This window comes from Scyliorhinus torazame, chromosome 11 (genome assembly GCF_047496885.1).
Source record: "Scyliorhinus torazame isolate Kashiwa2021f chromosome 11, sScyTor2.1, whole genome shotgun sequence".
Taxonomy (NCBI): domain Eukaryota; kingdom Metazoa; phylum Chordata; class Chondrichthyes; order Carcharhiniformes; family Scyliorhinidae; genus Scyliorhinus; species Scyliorhinus torazame.
This window is the reverse complement of record NC_092717.1, coordinates 252856233-252877302: the sequence shown is the minus strand read 5'-3', so window position 1 is coordinate 252877302 and position 21070 is coordinate 252856233. Positions and strand designations below refer to the sequence as shown.

Below are 21070 nucleotides of genomic sequence, written 5' to 3'. Positions count from 1 at the left end.
TTGGTGAGTGTTTCTGTTTAAAAATTCAGTAGTTGCTTTAAAGAGCAACAAGCAAGTGAGTTAGATACGAGACAGTTATCTGTCAATCAACTGAAGCCTGATTAGTGCCCGAAGAGGACTGCTTACTTTGGAATTTTAAGTGACCCCTGCTGACCTCAGCTGTCTCTGAGGCAGTAAGTTAAGGAAAACCAGTCAGCCAGAGTGAAGGGATTGAGAATTTGGGGCTGAGGGGGAAGAGGTGCCTCTCATGGGGAGGAGTGGCGAGGTGGACCTACGAGGCAGACTCGAGGGCAAGTGAGAGATAGAAAGGAATCAAGCGGTGACAGCCAGCAGCTAAGTGATTGGCTGGTTTTCTCTGGGCACTGCAGTTGTTGTTGGAAGTTAACTGAAGGGTTCGGTCATGGCAGGACATCCCAGACCCGAGTCATGTTCTTCTTGTGCGATGTTGAAATTCAGCGGTGTTCCTGGCACCTTCACGTGCAATGTATCCCGGGACGTTGTGGGAGGCGAGGGAGGAATTTGCATCATCGACAGCCACAGGAGAGGTGCCTGAAGATTGGAGGGTAGCAAATGTTGTGCCCTTGTTTCAGAAGGGCTGTAGGGATAAGCCTGGGAACTGCAGACCGGTGAGTCTTACTTCTGTAGTGGGTAAGTTGTTAGAAGGTATTCTGAGGGACGGGGTCTACAGGCATTTAGACAGGCAAGGGCTAATTAGGGACAGTCAGCATGGCTTTGTAAAGGGAAAGTTCTGTCTCACCAATGTGATTGAGTTTTTTGAAGATGTAACTAAGAAGGTAGATGAGGGCAGTGCAGTAGACGTTGTCTACATGGACTTTAGCAAGGCTTTTGACAAGGTACCGCATGGTAGGTTGTTGCAAAAGGTTAAATCTCATGGATCCAGGGTGAGGTAGCCAATTGGGTACAGAAATGGCTTGGCGACCAAAGACAAAGGGTGGTTGTGGAGGGTTGTTCTTCAAACTGGAGGCCTGTGACCAGTGGTGTGCCTCAGGGATCGGTGCTGGGTCCACTGTTATTTGTGATTTATATTAATGATTTGGATGAGAATGTAGGAGGCATGGTTAGTAAGTTTGCAGATGACATCAAGATTGGTGGCATAGTGGATAGTGAAGAAGGTTATCTAGGATTGCAACAGGATCTTGACCAATTGGGCCAGTGGGCCGACGAATGGCAGATGGAGTTTAATTTGGATAAATGTGAGGTGATGCATTTTGGTCGATCAAATCAGGGCAGGACGGAGGCTTCCGGTTGCGGTGATGTCTAACTAGCCGCACGTTTCGGCGGCTCCACCTCCGACGGACCTTCGGGCTCTTTTAAGATTCCCAACGGGGAATTTTTCGACGACCCAACCCGGTGTGGGGTGTGTGAGAAGGGAGTCCCCCCCAAACGAAGGAGGAAAAAACCGGCAGCGGCGGCTGCAGCGCGAGGAATCGTCGACCAAAGGGTCAGAAAGAGAGAAGTACAAGATGGCGGCGGAGAAAGCGCAGGCGACATGGGGGCCTGAGCAGGATGAAATTGTGAGACGGTGCGTGGAGCTGCTGAAGAGGGAGGTGCTGACCCCGATGCTACAGGCAATTGAGGTGCTCAAGGAGACACTAAAGACCCAGGAGACAGAGCTCCGCGTGGTGGAGCAGAAGGTGACAGATATTGAGGACGAGATCCTGGGCCTGGCGGTTAAGACACAGACGCACGAGGCACTTCATAAAAAGTGTACGGAAAGGATCGAAGCCCTAGAAAACGGAGCGCGAAGGAAGAACCTTCGGATACTGGGTCTCCCTGAGGGTGTGGAAGGAGTGGACTGTGGAGCGTACGCAAGTACGATGCTGAGCTCACTGATGGGTGCTGAGGCCCCTGCGGGCCCCATGGAGGTGGAGTGGGCAAATCGGATTCCGGCAAGAAGACCAAAAGCGGGAGAACCACCGAGGGCGATAATCGTGCGATTTTACCGCCTTAAGGTGAGAGAAGAGGTCCTGAGATGGGCTAAAAAGGTGCGGAGTAGCAGATGGGAGAATGCAGTGGTACGGGTGTACCAGGATTGGAGTGCGGAGAAGGAGGGCGAGCTTTAACCGAGCCAAGGAGGTGTTGCACAAAAAGAAGGTGAAGTTCGGGATGCTGCAGCCGGCAAGACTATGGGTCACGTATCAGGAGAGACACCATTATTTCGAGACGGCGGAGGAAGCATGGACCTTCATCAAAGAAGAAAAATTGGATTGGAACTGAGGGACTGATGCTGCAGGAAATGTTATTGTTAATGTTATGGTTGAAGTTAATTGAGAAGTAAATTGGGAAGGGGGGAGACATTGGGGAAATGTGGGCGCCGGTGAGGGGGGAAAGACGGGACATAGTTGGAGAATGGGGAAGAGGAGGGGGAGGGGAAAGGGAGCTGCGCCATAAGAGGCGGGTCAGGTAAAGGGATGTTCCCGTGCCAGAAAGAATAAGGCGGGAAGACAGGCGAAAGGCGGATGGGAGTTCCCCACACGGGGGGGTCGAGGAGTGAGCAGGAGTAGCCGGGGTCAGTTGAAGTCAGCTGACTTACGGAAGTAATATGGGGGGAGCAATCATGCTAGAAAGAGATCTAGCGGGGGGGGGGGGGGGGGGGGGGGGGGGGGGGGCAACTGGGTTGCTGCTGCGGAAATCCAAAAGGAAATGGCTAAAGAGTGGGTGGTCGGGGGCGGTGTGCGACGCTGGGGGAGCGAGCGGGAGCGCGGAGGCGGGATATGGGACTGGCCTAGAGAAGGTAATGGCTAGTCGACACGGGAGGGGGGCAGGTAGCCCCCTAGTGAGGCTGATCACGTGGAACGTGAGAGGCCTGATCGGACCGATAAAAAGGGCCCGAGTGCTCGCGCATTTGAAAGGACTAAGGGCAGACGTGGTTATGCTCCAAGAGACGCACCTAAAGGTGGCGGACCAAGTTAGGCTAAGGAAAGGATGGGTGGGACAGGTGTTCCACTCAGGACTGGACGCAAAGAACAGAGGGGTGGCCATTTTGGTGGGGAAACGGATAGCATTTGAAGCAAAAAACATCGTAGCAGATAGCGGAGGTAGATATGTAATGGTGAGTGGCAGGCTGGAGGGAATGGAGGTCGTGTTGGTTAATGTGTATGCCCCAAACTGGGACGATGCGGGATTTATGAGACGGATGCTGGGGTGTATACCGGACCTGGAGGTAGGAAACTTGATTTTAGGAGGGGACTTTAATACCGTGCTGGACCCGGGGCTAGATAGATCCAGCTCAAGGACCGGAAGAAGGCCGGCAGCGGCCAAGGTACTTAAGGGGTTTATGGACCAAATGGGGGGAGTGGATCCATGGCGATTTCTTAGACCTAGGGCTAGGGAGTTTTCCTTCTTCTCCCATGTCCATAAAGTGTACTCCCGGATAGATTTTTTTGTTTTGGGAAGGTCGTTGATCTCTAGGGTGGAAGAAGCTGAGTACTCAGCCATAGCGGTTTCGGATCATGCCCCACATTGGGTGGACCTGGAATTAGGAGAGGAAAGGGAGCAGAGAACACTCTGGCGATTAGATGTGGGACTGATGGCGGATGAGGGAGTGTGTGCAAGAGTGCGGGGGTGTATTGAGAGATACCTGGAGGTCAATGACGACGGCGAGGTCCCTGTGGGAGTGGTATGGGAAGCACTAAAAGCGGTGGTCAGAGGAGAGCTGATCTCCATTGGGGCCCACAAAAGGAAAACAGAGGCCAAGGAAAGGGAAAGATTACTGGGGGAGATTTTAAGGGTGGACAGGGAATTTGCAGAGACCCCGGAGGAGGAATTGTACAGGGAGAGGAGACAACTCCAGACGGAGTTTGACCTTCTGACCAACAGAAAGGCGGAGGTACTGTGGAGGAAGGCACAGGGGAGGAGGTATGAATATGGGGAAAAGGCTAGTCGCCTGTTGGCTCATCAATTGCGAAAGAGGGCAGCAGCGAGGGAGATAGGAGGAATTAGAGACGAAAGGGGAGACACGGTGCGAAGGGCAGGAAAGATAAATGAGGTGTTCAAGACCTTCTATGAGGAACTGTATAGGTCTCAACCCCCAGAGGGAGAGGAGGGGATGCGGCAGTTCCTGGACCAATTGAGGTTCCCGAAAGTGGAGTTCCCAGACGGGTTCCTGGTGGAATATTACAGAAAATATGTGGACTTGTTGGCCCCGTTGATGGTGAGGACGTTCAATGAGGCCAGGGAAGGGGGGACTCTACCCCCGACGATGTCGGAGGCGACGATATCGTTAATTTTGAAGAGGGATAAAGATCCATGGCAGTGCGGGTCCTATAGACCCATTTCATTATTGAACGTGGACGCCAAATTGTTGGCAAAGGTACTGGCATCAAGGATAGAGGACTGTGTCCCGGGGGTGGTGCACGAAGACCAGATAGGGTTCGTAAAAGGGAGACAACTGAATGTTAACGTGCGACGACTATTAGGGGTGATAATGATGCCCCCAGTGGAGGGGGAGGCAGAGATAGTGGCGGCAATAAACTTCTTTATGGGGCTCTAACGGCAAGCGTAGTTACAGGTCGACATAGATCGGAGTATTTCCGACTATATAGGGGAATAAGACAGGGATGCCCGCTGTCTCCATTGTTGTTCGCGTTGGCAATTGAACCTCTGGGCATGGCGTTGAGAGACTCCAGGAAATGGAGAGGGGTGATTAGAGGGGAAGAAGAACACCGAGTCTCGTTATACGCGGATGACCTATTGTTATACGTGTCGGACCCAGCGGGGGGGATGATAGAGGTTATGCAAATTTTGAGGGGGTTCGGGGATTTCTCGGGGCATAGGCTAAACATGGGGAAGAGTGAATTATTTGTGATACATCCAGGGGACCAGAGTAGAGAGATAGAAGGCTTGCCTCTAAGGAAAGTGGAAAGAAACTTCCGATACCTGGGGATTCAGATCGCTAGGAGCTGGGGAACCTTGCACAGACTTAATCTGACACGGCTGGTAGAACAAATGGAGGAGGACTTCAAGAGGTGGGACATGCAGCCTCTATCGCTGGCGGGCAGGGTGCAAGCAATTAAGATGATGGTCCTCCCGAGGTTCTTATTTGTATTTCAATGTCTCCCTCTACTAATCACCAAGACCTTTTTTAATAAAATAGACAGGAGCATCACGAGGTTCGTGTGGGCAGGGAAAGTTCAGAGAGTAAGGAGGGGGTTCCTTCAGCGTAGCAGGGACACTACCGAACTTGGGCGATTACTATTGGGCCGCCAATGTGGCAATGATACGTAAATGGATGATGGAGGGTGAGGGAGCGGCGTGGAAAAGACTGGAGAGAAAGTCCTGTAAAGGGACGAGTTTAGAGGCGCTGGTGACGGCGCCGCTACCGTTCTCACCTAAAAAGTTTACCACGAACCCGGTGGTGGCGGCAACATTGAATATCTGGGGACAGTGGAGGCGACAGAGAGGGGTGCGGGGAGCACTGGTGGGGTCCCCAATCAGGAACAACCATAGGTTCGCCCCAGGAAGAATGGATGGAGGATTTCAGAGCTGGTACCAGTTGGGAATTAGGAGGGTGGGAGATTTATTTATAGATGGGACTTTTGCGAGCTTGGGAGCATTGGAGGAAATGTATAAGTTGCCCCGGGGAAATTTCTTGAGATATATGCAGGTGAGGGCGTTTACTAGACAACAGGTGAGGGAATTTCCGTTGCTCCCGACACAGGGGATACAGGACAGAGTGCTTTCAGGGGTGTGGGTCGGAGAGGGCAAGGTGTCAGAGATTTACAGAGAGATGAGGGAAGAGGGGGAGGAATCGGTGGGCGAACTAAAAGGAAAGTGGGAAGAAGAACTAGGGGAGGAGATAGAGGAGGGTATGTGGGCTGATGCCCTAAGCAGGGTAAATTCCTCTTCCTCATGCGCCAGGCTTAGCCTGATTCAATTCAAGGTGCTACATAGAGCACACATAATGGGAACAAGATTGAGCAGGTTCTTTGGAGTGGAGGACAAATGTGGGAGGTGTGGCGGGAGCCCGGCAAACCACACACATATGTTTTGGGCGTGCCCGGCACTGGAAGGGTATTGGAAGGGAGTGACGGGAGTGATTTCGCGGGTGGTGAAGGCCCGGGTCAAACCAGGCTGGGGGCTAGCTCTATTTGGAGTTGCGGATGAGCCGGGAGTGCAGGAGACGAAAGAGGCCGACGTTGTGGCCTTTGCGTCCCTAGTAGCCCGGCGCAGGATCCTACTCATGTGGAAGGAGGCGAAACCCCCCGGACTGGAGGCCTGGGTAAATGATATGGCGGGGTTCATTAAACTGGAGCAGATAAAGTTTGCCCTGAGAGGATCGGCTCAAGGGTTCACCAGGCGGTGGCAGCCATTTCTCGACTACCTAGGGGAACGTTAGAGGGAAGACAGATGACCAGCAGCAGCAACCCAGGGGGAGGGGGGGGGCTTTAGTTTAGTTTAGGTCAAAAGAAAATGGGGTTTTGTTACTTGTGTATTGTTAAAAATTTCTGTATTGTTATTGTTGCGTTTGCTTTGTAAGAGGGGAAAAATTGTTGTTTGGGAAAAAAATTTCAATAAAATATATTTATTAAAAAAAAAATCAGGGCAGGACCTACTCAGTTAATGGTAGGGAGTTGGGGAGAGTTACAGAACAAAGATATCTAGGGGTACAGGTTCATAGCTCCTTGAAGGTGGAGTCGCAGGTGGACAGGGGGTGAAGAAGGCACTCGGGATGCTCAGTTTCATTGGTCAGGACATTCAATACAGGAGTTGGGACGTCTTGATGAAGTTGTATAAGACAGTAAGGCCACACTGTGTACAGGGAATACCGTGTATAGTTCTGGTCACATTATTATGGAAAGGATATTATTAAACTAGAAAGAGTGCAGAAAAGATTTACTAGGATGCTACCGGGACTTGATGGTCTGAGTTATAAGGCGAGCCTGGATAGACTGGGACTTTTTCGCCCACGAGTATAGGGGGCTTAGGGGTGATCTTATAGAGGTCTATAAAATAGTGAGGGGCATCGATAAAGTAGATAGTCAACATCTTTTCCCAAAGGTAGGGGAGTCTAAAACTAGGGGGCATAGGTTTAAGGTGAGAGGGGAAAGGGTCCAGAGGGGCAATTTTTTTCACGCACAGGGTGGTGAGTGTCTGGAACGAGCTGCCAGGGGCAGTAGTAGAGGCAGGTATAATTTTGTATTTAGACAGGATGAGCCGTTTACAGTTTAAGGTGGTGCACAGAGTGCATATGACAGGGCAGCACGGTAGCATTGTGGGCAGCACGGTAGCATTGTGGATAGCACAATTGCTTCACAGCTCCAGGGTCCCAGGTTCGATTCCGGCTTGGGTCACTGTCTGTGCGGAGTCTGCACATCCTCCCCGTGTGTGCGTGGGTTTCCTCCGGGTGCTCCAGTTTCCTCCCACAGTCCAAAGATGTGCAGGTTAGGTGGATTGGCTGTGGTAAATTGCCCTTAGTGTCCAAAATTGCCCTTAGTGTTGGGTGGGGTTACTGGGTTATGGGGATGGGGTGGAGATGTTGACCTTGGGTCAGGTGCTCTTTCCAAGAGCCGGTGCAGACTCGATGGGCCGAATGGCCTCCTTCTGCACTGTAAATTCTATAATTTTATGACTCGGGCGAGAATGAGTGGGTTCTTTCAGGGGGTAGCAGAGGAGTGTGAGAGGTCTGGGCGGGGGCCAGCGAATCACGCGCACATGTTTAGGGGTTGCGACAAATTGGGAAGATTCTGGGCGGGAGTGTTCGCGGTCTTAGCCAGGATAGTGGAGGAGGGAGTGGACCCGGACCCTTTGGTAGCGATATTTGAGGTTTCAGAGAAGCTGGAGCTCATGGAGGAGGGAGGCCGATGCTGTGGTCTTCACCTCTCTGGTGATTGCACGGCGGCAAATTTTACTGGCTTGGCAGTCGGCATCTCCACTGGGGGTAGCGGCATGGCTGGGTTTGTGGGGGGGGGGGGGGGGGTGAAAAGGGGGAAATTTTCTGTACAGACTGTACAGTTGATTGTTGGGATGTTTCCCGGGGTGTTTATTTGCTGTAACCTGTGTTGATACAAGTTTGTAATAAAATACATTTTTTTAAAAACATTTAGACAGTTATATGGGTAAGATGGGTATAGAGGGATATGGGCCAAATGTGGGCAATTGGGACGAGCTTAGTGGTAAAACGTGGACAAGTTGGGCCGAAGGGCCTGTTTCCATGCTGTAAACCTCTACGACTCCATACAATGACCACGTTTGGGTGGCTTGCGATGGAAATCGTGCCCGAACAGCTGACAGGATTCTCACACGGTTTCCCGCCCCAAATGACACTCATTTTCTGGGAGAATTTTGTCCCCTACGTTTCTCCCACAACCAACATAAACAGATCAGCTGCTCAATCATCTCTGCTGTTTCCTGCGCCTTGCAACAGGCAAAATGGCGCATCATAAATATTCACCTTTTTTAAATGCTTGATGCCAAGAAACATCCCGGTGAATTTACAAGGCTCAAAGACATCATGAATACTGGACGCGTGAGGTGCCGAGGAAGCAGGTTCTGAGCTCTGTACTTACTGTGAATATGTTGGAGCGTCGCTTGGACTGTTTGCGGACGGGGGTGGGAGTGCTGGACGCAGCGATTGTCTCAATTCGTAGTTCTTTCTGACTCATACTCGGCGTGGACGGCACTGAGGACGAATAGTCACTGAAGACCCCTCCATTAGCAGCCTGTGGAATTCGCAACATATCAAAATTATCAAAATACCACAGAGCCCACAAATTAGGACTCACGATCTGATACAGCACCATTCAGCAAGCCATCAATATTCACCCCAACTGAAAGTCTCAACGAAACAACTAACTGGCAAGGAGGTCCTGAGATTGTGAAAATGCAGTATAAATCCGAATTGTTTTTTACAATGATCCCCATTGAGACACTGTAGTGATCTCTGTATGTCAATACACACAATCAACATATGTAATGCTAATACAGGCAATCGAACACTAGGGGCGTCATTCTCCGACCCCCCCGCCGGGTCGGAGAATGGCCGTTGGCCGCCGTGAATCCCGCCCCCGCCCCCGCCGAAGTCTCCAGTACCGGAGATTGGGCGGGGGCGGGAATCGGGCCGCGCCAGTTGGCGGGACCCCCCGTTCAATTCTCCGGCCCGGATGGGCCGAAGTCCCGCCCAGAAATTGCCTGTCCCGCCGACGTAAATCAAACCTGGTATTTACCGGTGGGACCAGGTGGCGTGGGCGGGCTCCGGGGTCCTGGGGGGGGGCGCGGGGCGATCTGACCCCGGGGGGTGCCCCCACGGTGGCCTGGCCCGCGATCGGGGCCCACCGATCCGCGGGCGGGCCTGCGCCATGGGGGCACTCTTTCCCTTCCGCCTCCGCCACGGCCTCCACCATGGCAGAGGCGGAAGAGACTCTCCCCACTGCGCATGCGCGGGAAACTTTCAGCGGCCGCTGACGCTCCCGCGCATGCGCCGCATTTCCGCGCCAGCTGGCGGGGCAACAAACGCCATTTCCGCCAGCTGGCGGGGCGGAAGTCCCTCCGGCGTCGGCCTAGCCCCTCAATGTTGGGGCTAGGCCGCCAAAGATGCGGAGCATTCCGCACCTTTGGGCCGGCGTGATGCCAGTCTGATTGGCGCCGTTTTTGGCGCCAGTCGGCGGACATCGCGCCGTTGGGGGAGAATTTCACCCAAGAAGTCTCACTATCAGGACCTATATGAATAGTTTTCCCGCTCTCTCTGTTGGAGTGTGTATCAGGACTGCAGAGAGAACTGACATAGGAAAGTGAGAGACAGAAGAAGTTATTTGTTATCAAAGCATTGTATTGTCTAATTTAATTAGTTATCCCTACAATTGTTTCTTTATTTTACTAGTTGAGTATTAAGTAAAAAGAACTCACAATATTTATTTATATTACTCGATAAATTAGTTTATCTTTACAAGAAGACTACTGCTCATTTCAACAACTTGGCTGCTTCAAAAGAGTAAAATATATATTACACAAGTTAATATAACAGACGTGAGATTGTCTACAAAATTATAAGGGGCATAGACAGAGTGGATAGTCAGAGACGTTTTCCCAGGGTAGATGGGTCAATTACTAGCGGGCATAGGTTTGAAGTGCGAGGGACAAGGTTTAGAGGAGATGTACGAGGCAAGTTTTTTACACAGAGGGTAGTGGGTGCCTGGAACTCTCTGCCGGAGGAGGTGGTGGAATCAGCGACGATAGTGACGTTTAAGGGGCATCTTGACAAACACATGAATAGGACGGGAATAGAGGGATAGGGACCCAGGAAGTGAAGAACATTTTAGTTTAGATGGACAGCATGGTCGGAGCAGGAGTGGAGGGCCGAAGGGGCTGTTCCTGTCCTGTACTTTTCTTTGTTCTTTTAGATGAGATGCAAATATCCCCATCACCACCTTCTCCAGTCAGCAGCACAGGTGAGGGTCAATGTGTCTCCTCACCTTTGTCTTTCCCTCTTTGGTACTATCTGATTTGGGACGAGATACCAACTACGACAGTAGTTAGCACTCACACCCAACTCAATACCCAAACAGTACAGTTAGCACTCACACCCAACTCAATACCCAAACAGTACAGTTAGCTCTCACACCCAATACAATACCCAAACAGTACAGTTAGCACTCACACCCAACACAATACCCAAACAGTAGTTAGCACTCACACCCAACACAATACCCAAACAGTACAGTTAGCACTCACACCCAACTCAATACCCAAACAGTACAGTTAGCTCTCACACCCAATACAATACCCAAACAGTACAGTTAGCTCTCACACCCAACACAATACCCAAACAGTACAGTTAGCACTCACACCCAACTCAATACCCAAACAGTACAGTTAGCTCTCACACCCAATACAATACCCAAACAGTACAGTTAGCTCTCACACCCAACACAATACCCAAACAGTACAGTTAGCTCTCACACCCAACACAATACCCAAACAGTACAGTTAGCTCTCACACCCAATACAATACCCAAACAATACAGTTAGCACTCACACCCAACACAATACCCAAACAGTACAGTTAGCTCTCACACCCAATACAATACACAAACAGTACAGTTAGCTCTCACACCCAATACAATACACAAACAGTACAGTTAGCTCTCACACCCAATACAATACACAAACAGTACAGTTAGCTCTCACACCCAACACAATACCCAAACAGTACAGTTAGCACTCACACCCAACTCAATACCCAAACAGTACAGTTAGCACTCACACCCAATGCAATACCCAAACAATACAGTTAGCGCTCACACCCAACACAATACCCAAACAATACAGTTAGCGCTCACACCCAACACAATACCCAAACAGTACAGTTAGCTCTCACACCCAATACAATACACAAACAGTACAGTTAGCTCTCACACCCAATACAATACACAAACAATACAGTTAGCACTCACACCCAACACAATACCCAAACAGTACAGTTAGCACTCACACCCAACTCAATTCCCAAACAGTACAGTTCGCTCTCACACCCAATACAATGCACAAACAGTACAGTTAGCACTCACACCCAACTCAATTCCCAAACAGTACAGTTCGCTCTCACACCCAATACAATGCACAAACAGTACAGTTAGCTCTCACACCCAATACAATACCCAAACAGTACAGTTAGCTCTCACACCCAACACAGTACCCAAACAGTAGTTAACACTCACACCCAACACAATACCCAAACAGTAGTTAGCACTCACACCCAACACAATACCCAAACAGTAGTTAGCACTCACACCCAACACAATACCCAAACAGTAGTTAGCACTCACACCCAACTCAATACCCAAACAGTACAGTTATCACTCACACCCAACACAATACCCAAACAGTACAGTTAACTCTCACACCCAACACAGTACCCAAACAGTACAGTTAGCTCTCACACCCAATACAATACACAAACAGTAGTTAGCACTCACACCCAACACAATACCCAAACAGTACAGTTAGCACTCACACCCAACACAATACCCAAACAGTAGTTAGCACTCACACCCAACACAATACCCAAACAGTACAGTTAGCTCTCACACCCAACACAGTACCCAAACAGTACAGTTAGCTCTCACACCCAATACAATACACAAACAGTAGTTAGCACTCACACCCTACGCAATACCCAAACAGTAAAGTTAGCACTCACACCCAACACAATACCCAAACAGTAAAGTTAGCACTCACACCCAACACAATACCCAAACAGTAAAGTTAGCACTCACACCCAACACAATACCCAAACAGTAAAGTTAGCTCTCACACCCAACACAACACCCAAACAGTACAGTTAGCACTCACACCCAATGCAATACCCAAACAGTAAAGTTAGCACTCACACCCAACACAATACCCAAACAGTACAGTTAGCACTCACACCCAACATAATACCCAAACAGTAGTTAGCACTCACACCCAACACAATACCCAAACAGCACAGTTAGCACTCACACCCAACACAATACCCAAACAGTAGTCAGCACTCTCACCCAACATAATACCCAAACAGTACAGTCAGCACTCTCACCCAACATAATACCCAAACAGTACAGTCAGCACTCTCACCCAACACAATACCCAAACAGTACAGTTAGCACTCACACCCAACACAATACCCAAACAGTAGTTAGCACTCACACCCAACACAGTACCCAAACAGTAGTCAGCACTCACACCCAACACAACATCCAAACAGTACAGTTAGCTCTCACACCCAACACTGTCCCAAACAGTAGTCAGCACTCACACCCAACACAATACCCAAACAGTACAGTTAGCACTCACACCCAACACAGTCCCAAACAGTAGTCAGCACTCACACCCAACACAATACCCAAACAGTACAGTTAGCACTCACACCCAACTCAATACCCAAACAGTACAGTTAGCTCTCACACCCAATACAATACCCAAACAGTAGTTAGCACTCACACCCAACACAATACACAAACAGTACAGTTAGCACTCACACCCAACACAATATCCAAACAGGACAGTTAGCTCTCACACCCAACACAATACCCAAACCGTAGTTAGCACTCACACCCAACACAGTCCCAAACAGTACAATTAGCTCTCACCCCCAACACAGTACCCAAACAGTAGTTGCACTCACACCCAACACAATACCCAAACAGTAGTTAGCACTCACACCCTACGCAATACCCAAACGGTTAAGTTAGCAATCACACCCTACGCAATACCCAAACAGTACAGTTAGCACTCACACCCAACACAATACCCAAAGAGTACAGTTAGCACTCACACCCAATGCAATACCCAAACAATACAGGGAGCACTCACACCCAACACAATACCCAAACAGTAGTTAGCACTCACACCCAACACAATACCCAAACAGTACAGTTAGCACTCACACCCAACACAATACCCAAACAGTAGTGAGCACTCACACCCAACACAATACCCAAACAGTAGTTAGCTCTCACACCCAACACAATATCCAAACAGTACAGTTAGCTCTCACACTCAACACAATACCCAAACAGTACAGTTAGCTCTCACACCCAACACAGTACCCAAACAGTACAGTTAGCATTCACACCCAACACAATACCCAAACAGTACAGTTACACTCACACCCAACACAGTACCCAAACAGTAGTTAGCACTCGCACCCAACACAATACCCAAAGAGTAGTTAGCTCTCTCACCCAACACAATACCCAAAGAGTAGTTACACTCACACCCAACACAATACCCAAACAGTAGTTTGCACTCACACCCAACACAATATCCAAACAGTACAGTTAGCTCTCACACCCAACACCGTCCCAAACAGTAGTCAGCACTCACACCCAACACAATACCCAAACAGTACAGTTAGCACTCACACCCAACACAATACCCAAACAGTACAGTTAGCTCTCACACCCAATACAGTACCCAAACAGTAGTTGCACTCACACCCAACACAATACCCAAACAGTAGTTAGCACTCACACCCAACACAGTACCCAAACGGTTCAGTTAGCTCTCACCCCCAACACAGTACCCAAAAATAGTTAGCACTCACACCCTACGAAATACCCAAACAGTAGTTAGCTCTCACACCCAACACAATACCCAAACAGTAGTTAGCACTCACACCCAACACAGTCCCAAACAGTAGTTAGCACTCACACCCAACACAATACCCAAACAGTACAGTTAGCACTCACACCCAACTCAATACCCAAACAGTAGTTAGCACTCACACCCAACACAATATCCAAACAGTACAGTTAGCTCTCACACCCAACACAGCACCCAAACAGTACAGTTAGCTCTCACACCCAATACAATACACAAACAGTAGTTAGCACTCACACCCTACACAATACCCAAACGGTTCAGTTAGCACTCACACCCTACGCAATACCCAAACAGTAAAGTTAGCACTCACACCCAACACAATACCCAAACAGTAAAGTTAGCACTCACACCCAACACAACACCCAAACAGTACAGTTAGCACTCACACCCAATGCAATACCCAAACAGTAAAGTTAGCACTCACACCCAACACAATACCCAAACAGTACAGTTAGCACTCACACCCAACACAATACCCAAACAGTAGTTAGCACTCACACCCAACACAATACCCAAACAGTACAGTTAGCACTCACACCCAACACAATACCCAAACAGTACAGTTAGCACTCACACCCAACACAATACCCAAACAGTAGTTAGCACTCACACCCAATGCAATACCCAAACAGTACAGTTAGCACTCACATCCAACACAGTACCCAAACAGTACAGTTAGCACTCACACCCAACACAATACCCAAACAGTAGTTAGCTCTCACACCCAATACAATACCCAAACAGTAGTTAGCACTCACACCCAACTCAATACCCAAACAGTACAGTTAGCTCTCACACCCAACACAATATCCAAACAGTACAGTTAGCTTTCACACTCAACACAATACCCAAACAGTACAGTTAGCACTCACACCCAACACAATACTCAAACAGCACAGTTAGCAATCACACCCAACACAATACCCAAACAGTACAGTCAGCACTCTCACCCAACACAATACCCAAACAGTACAGTCAGCACTCTCACCCAACACAATACCCAAACAGTACAGTTAGCACTCACACCCAACATAATACCTAAACAGTACAGTTAGCTCTCACACCCAACACAATACCCAAAAAGTAGTTACACACACAGCCAACACAATACCCAAACAGTAGTTAGCACTCACACCCAACACAGTACCCAAACAGTAGTCAGCACTCACACCCAACACAACATCCAAACAGTACAGTTAACTCTCACACCCAACACAGTACCCAAACAGTAGTTAGCACTCGCACCCAACACAATACCCAAAGAGTAGTTAGCTCTCTCACCCAACACAATACCCAAAGAGTAGTTACACTCACACCCAACACAATACCCAAACAGTAGTTAGCACTCACACCCAACACAATATCCAAACAGTACAGTTAGCTCTCACACCCAACACTGTCCCAAACAGTAGTCAGCACTCACACCCAACACAATACCCAAACAGTACAGTTAGCACTCACACCCTACGCAATACCCAAACAGTACAGTTAGCTCTCACACCCAATACAGTACCCAAACAGTAGTTGCACTCACACCCAACACAATACCCAAACAGTACAGTTAGCACTCACACCCAACACAATACCCAAACAGTACAGTTAGCTCTCACACCCAATACAGTACCCAAACAGTAGTTGCACTCACACCCAACACAATACCCAAACAGTAGTTAGCACTCACACCCAACACAGTACCCAAACGGTTCAGTTAGCTCTCACCCCCAACACAGTACCCAAACAGTAGTTAGCACTCACACCCTACGAAATGCCCAAACAGTAGTTAGCTCTCACACCCAACACAATACCCAAACAGTAGTTAGCACTCACACCCAATGCAATACCCAAAAAGTAGTTAGCACTCACACCCAACACAATACCCAAACAGTACAGTTAGTACTCACACCCAACACAGTACCCAAACAGTAGTTAGCACTCACACCCAACACAATACCCAAACAGTACAGTTAGCACTCACACCCAACACAATATCCAAACAGTACAGTTAGCTCTCACACCCAGCACAATACCCAAACAGTAGTTAGCACTCACACCCAACACAGTCCCAAACAGTACAGTAAGCTCTCACCCCCAACACAGTACCCAAACAATACAGTTAGCGCTCACACCCAACTCAATTCCCAAACAGTACAGTTAGCTCTCACACCCAATACAATACACAAACAGTACAGTTAGCTCTCACACCCAATACAATACACAAACAGTACAGTTAGCACTCACACCCAACTCAATACCCAAACAGTACAGTTAGCACTCACACCCAACTCTATTCCCAAACAGTACAGCTAGCTCTCACACCCAATACAATACACAAACAGTACAGTTAGCTCTCACACCCATTACAATACACAAACAGTGCAGTTAGCGCTCACACCCAACACAATACCCAAACAGTAGTTAGCACTCACACCCAACACAATACCCAAACAGTAGTTAGCACTCACACCCAACACAATACCCAAACAGTAGTTAGCACTCACACCCAACACAATACCGAAACAGTACAGTTAGCACTCACACCCAACTCAATACCCAAACAGTACAGTTCGCTCTCACACCCAATACAATACACAAACAGTTGTCAGCACTCACACCCAACACAATGCCCAAACAGTACAGTTAGCACTCACACCCAACACAATACCCAAACAGTAGTTAGCACTCACACCCAACACAATACCCAAACAGTAGTTAGCACTCACACCCAACACAATACCCAAACAGTAGTTCGCACTCACACCCAACACAATATCCAAACAGTACAGTTAGCTCTCACACCCAAAACAGTACCCAAACAGTACAGTTAGCTCTCACACCCAATACAATACACAAACAGTAGTTAGCACTCACACCCTACGCAATACCCAAACGGTTCAGTTAGCACTCACACCCTACGCAATACCCAAACAGTAGTTAGCACTCACACCCAACACAACACCCAAACAGTACAGTTAGCACTCACACCCAATGCAATACCTAAACAGTAAAGTTAGCACTCACACCCAACACAATACCCAAACAGTACAGTTAGCACTCACAGCCAACACAATACCCAAACAGTAGTTAGCACTCACACCCAACACAATACCCAAACAGTACAGTTAGCACTCACACCGAACACAATATCCAAACAGTAGTTAGCACTCACACCCAACACAATACCCAAACAGTACAGTTAGCACTCACACCCAATGCAATACCCAAACAGTACAGTTAGCACTCACACCCAACACAGTACCCAAAGAGTACAGTTAGCACTCACACCCAACACAATACCCAAACAGTACAGTTAGCTCTCACACCCAATACAATACCCAAACAGTAGTTAGCACTCACACCCAACTCAATACCCAAACAGTACAGTTAGCTCTCACACCCAACACAATATCCAAACAGTACAGTTAGCTCTCACACTCAACACAATACCCAAACAGTACAGTTAGCATTCACACCCAACACAATACCCAAACAGTAGTTAGCACTCACACCCAACACAATACCCAAACAGTACAGTTAGCTCTCACACCCAACACAATACCCAAACAGTACAGTCAGCACCCTCACCCAACACAATACCCAAACAGTACAGTCAGCACTCTCACCCAACACAATACCCAAACAGTACAGTTAGCACTCACACCCAACATAATACCTAAACAGTACAGTTAGCTCTCACACCCAACACAATACCCAAAAAGTAGTTACACACACACCCAACACAATCCCAAACAATAGTTACACTCACACCCAACACAATACCCAAACAGTAGTTAGCGCTCACACCCAACACAATACCCAAACAGTAGTTAGCACTCACACCCAACACAGTACCCAAACAGTAGTTAGCACTCACACCCAACACAACATCCAAACAGTACAGTTAGCTCTCACACCCAACACAGTCCCAAACAGTAGTCAGCACTCACACCCAACACAATACCCAAACAGTACAGTTGGCACTCACACCCAACACAATACCCAAACAGTACAGTTAGCACTCACACCCAACTCAATACCCAAACAGTACAGTTAGCTCTCACACCCAATACAATACCCAAACAGTAGTTAGCACTCACACCCAACACAATACCCAAACAGTACAGTTAGCACTCACACCCAACACAATATCCAAACAGGACAGTTAGCTCTCACACCCAACACAATACCCAAACCGTAGTTAGCACTCACACCCAACACAGTCCCAAACAGTACAGTTAGCTCTCACCCCCAACACAGTACCCAAACAGTAGTTAGCACTCACACCCAACACAATACCCAAACAGTAGTTAGCACTCACACCCTACGCAATACCCAAACGGTTCAGTTAGCAATCACACCCTACGCAATACCCAAACAGTAAAGTTAGCACTCACACCCAACACAATACCCAAACAGTAAAGTTAGCACTCACACCCAACACAATACCCAAACAGTACAGTTAGCACTCACACCCAACACAATACCCAAACAGTAGTGAGCACTCACACCCAACACAATACCCAAACAGTAGTTAGCTCTCACACCCAACACAATATCCAAACAGTACAGTTAGCTCTCACACTCAACACAATACCCAAACAGTACAGTTAGCTCTCACACCCAACACAGTACCCAAACAGTACAGTTAGCATTCACACCCAACACAATACCCAAACAGTACAGTTAGCAATCACACCCAACACAATACCCAAACAGTAGTTAGCACTCACACCCAACACAGTCCCAAACAGTACAGTTAGCTCTCACCCCCAACACAGTACCCAAACAGTAGTTAGCACTCACACCCTACGCAATACCCAAACGGTTCAGTTAGCACTCACACCCTACGCAATACCCAAACAGTAAAGTTAGCACTCACACCCAACACAATACCCAAACAGTACAGTTAGCACTCACACCCAATGCAATACCCAAACAATACAGTTAGCACTCACACCCAACACAATACCCAAACAGTAGTTAGCACTCACACCCAACACAATACCCAAACAGTACAGTTAGCACTCACACCCAACACAATACCCAAACAGTAGTTAGCACTCACACCCAACACAATACCCAAACAGTACAGTTAGCACTCACACCCAACACAATACCCAAACAGTAGTTAGCTCTCACACCCAACACAATATCCAAACAGTACAGTTAGCTCTCACACTCAACACAATACCCAAACAGTACAGTTAGCTCTCACACCCAACTCAGTACCCAAACAGTACAGATAGCACTCACACCCAACACAATACCCAAACAGTACAGTTACACTCACGCCCAACAAAGTACCCAAACAGTAGTTAGCTCTCACACCCAACACAATACCCAAACAGTAGTTACACTCACACCCAACACAATACCCAAACAGTCGTTAGCACTCACACCCAACACAATATCCAAACAGTACAGTTAGCTCTCACACCCAACACAGTCCCAAACAGTAGTCAGCACTCACACCCAACACAATACCCAAACAGTACAGTTAGCACTCACACCCAACACAATACCCAAACAGTACAGTTAGCACTCACACCCAACTCAATACCCAAACAGTAGTTAGCACTCACACCCAACACAATATCCAAACAGTACAGTTAGCTCTCACACCCAACACAGTACCCAAACAGTACAGTTAGCTCTCACACCCAATACAATACACAAACAGTAGTTAGCACTCACACCCTACGCAATACCCAAACGGTTCAGTTAGCACTCACACCCTACGCAATACCCAAACAGTAAAGTTAGCACTCACACCCAACACAATACCCAAACAGTAAAGTTAGCACTCACACCCAACACAATACCCAAACAGTACAGTTAGCACTCACACCCAACACAGTACCCAAACAGTAGTTAGCACTCACGCCCAATGCAATACCCAAACAATACAGTTAGCACTCACAACCAACACAATACCCAAACAATACAGTTAGCTCTCACACCCAATACAATACCCAAACAGTAGTTAGCACTCACACCCAACACAATACCCAAACAGTACAGTTAGCACTCACACCCAACACAATATCCAAACAGTAGTTAGCACTCACACCCAATGCAATACCCAAACAGTACAGTTAGCACTCACACCCAACACAGTACCCAAACAGTACAGTTAGCACTCACACCCAACACAAAACCCAAACAGTACAGTTAGCTCTCACACCCAATACAATGCCCAAACAGTAGTTAGCACTCACACCCAACACAATACCCAAACAGTACAGTTAGCACTCACACCCAACACAATACCCAAACAGTAGTTGGCACTCACACCCAACACAATACCCAAACAGTAGTTAGCTCTCACACCCAACACAATATCCAAACAGTACAGTTAGCTCTCACACTCAACACAATACCCAAACAGTACAGTTAGCTCTCACACCCAACACAGTACTCAAACAGTAGTTAGCACTCACACCCAACACAATACCCAAACAGTACAGTTACACTCACACCCAACACAGTACCCAAACAGTAGTTAGCACTCGCACCCAACACAATACCCAAAGAGTAGTTAGCTCTCTCACCCAACACAATACCCAAACAGTAGTGACACGCACACCCAACACAATACCCAAACAGTAGTTAGCACTCACACCCAACACAATATCCAAACAGTACAGTTAGCTCTCACACCCAACACTGTCCCAAACAGTAGTCAGCACTCACACCCAACACAATACCCAAACAGTACAGTTAGCTCTCACACCCAACACAATACCCAAACATTAGTTACACTCACACCCAACACAATACCCAAACAGTAGTTAGCACTCACACCCAACACAATACCCAAACAGTACAGTTAGCTCTCACACCCAATACAATACCCAAACAGTACAGTTAGCACTCACACCCAACACAATACACAAACAGTACAGTTAGCACTCACACCCAACACAATACCCAAACAGTACAGTTCTCACTCACACCCAACACAATATCC

The 21070-nt window shown here is 48.2% G+C and overlaps 1 protein-coding gene across 2 annotated transcripts in view; it reads right to left on the bottom strand.

Moving 5' to 3' along the window:
- The window catches only part of agap3 (ArfGAP with GTPase domain, ankyrin repeat and PH domain 3), a 1400505-nt gene that overhangs the window by 730450 nt on the left and 648985 nt on the right, over positions 1 to 21070 (bottom strand). For both annotated transcript variants that reach the window (XM_072468572.1, XM_072468571.1), the window contains exon 8: positions 8529 to 8681. In XM_072468572.1, coding sequence (XP_072324673.1) covers positions 8529 to 8681 — 153 coding nt within the window. The remainder of the gene's footprint in view (positions 1 to 8528; positions 8682 to 21070) is intronic.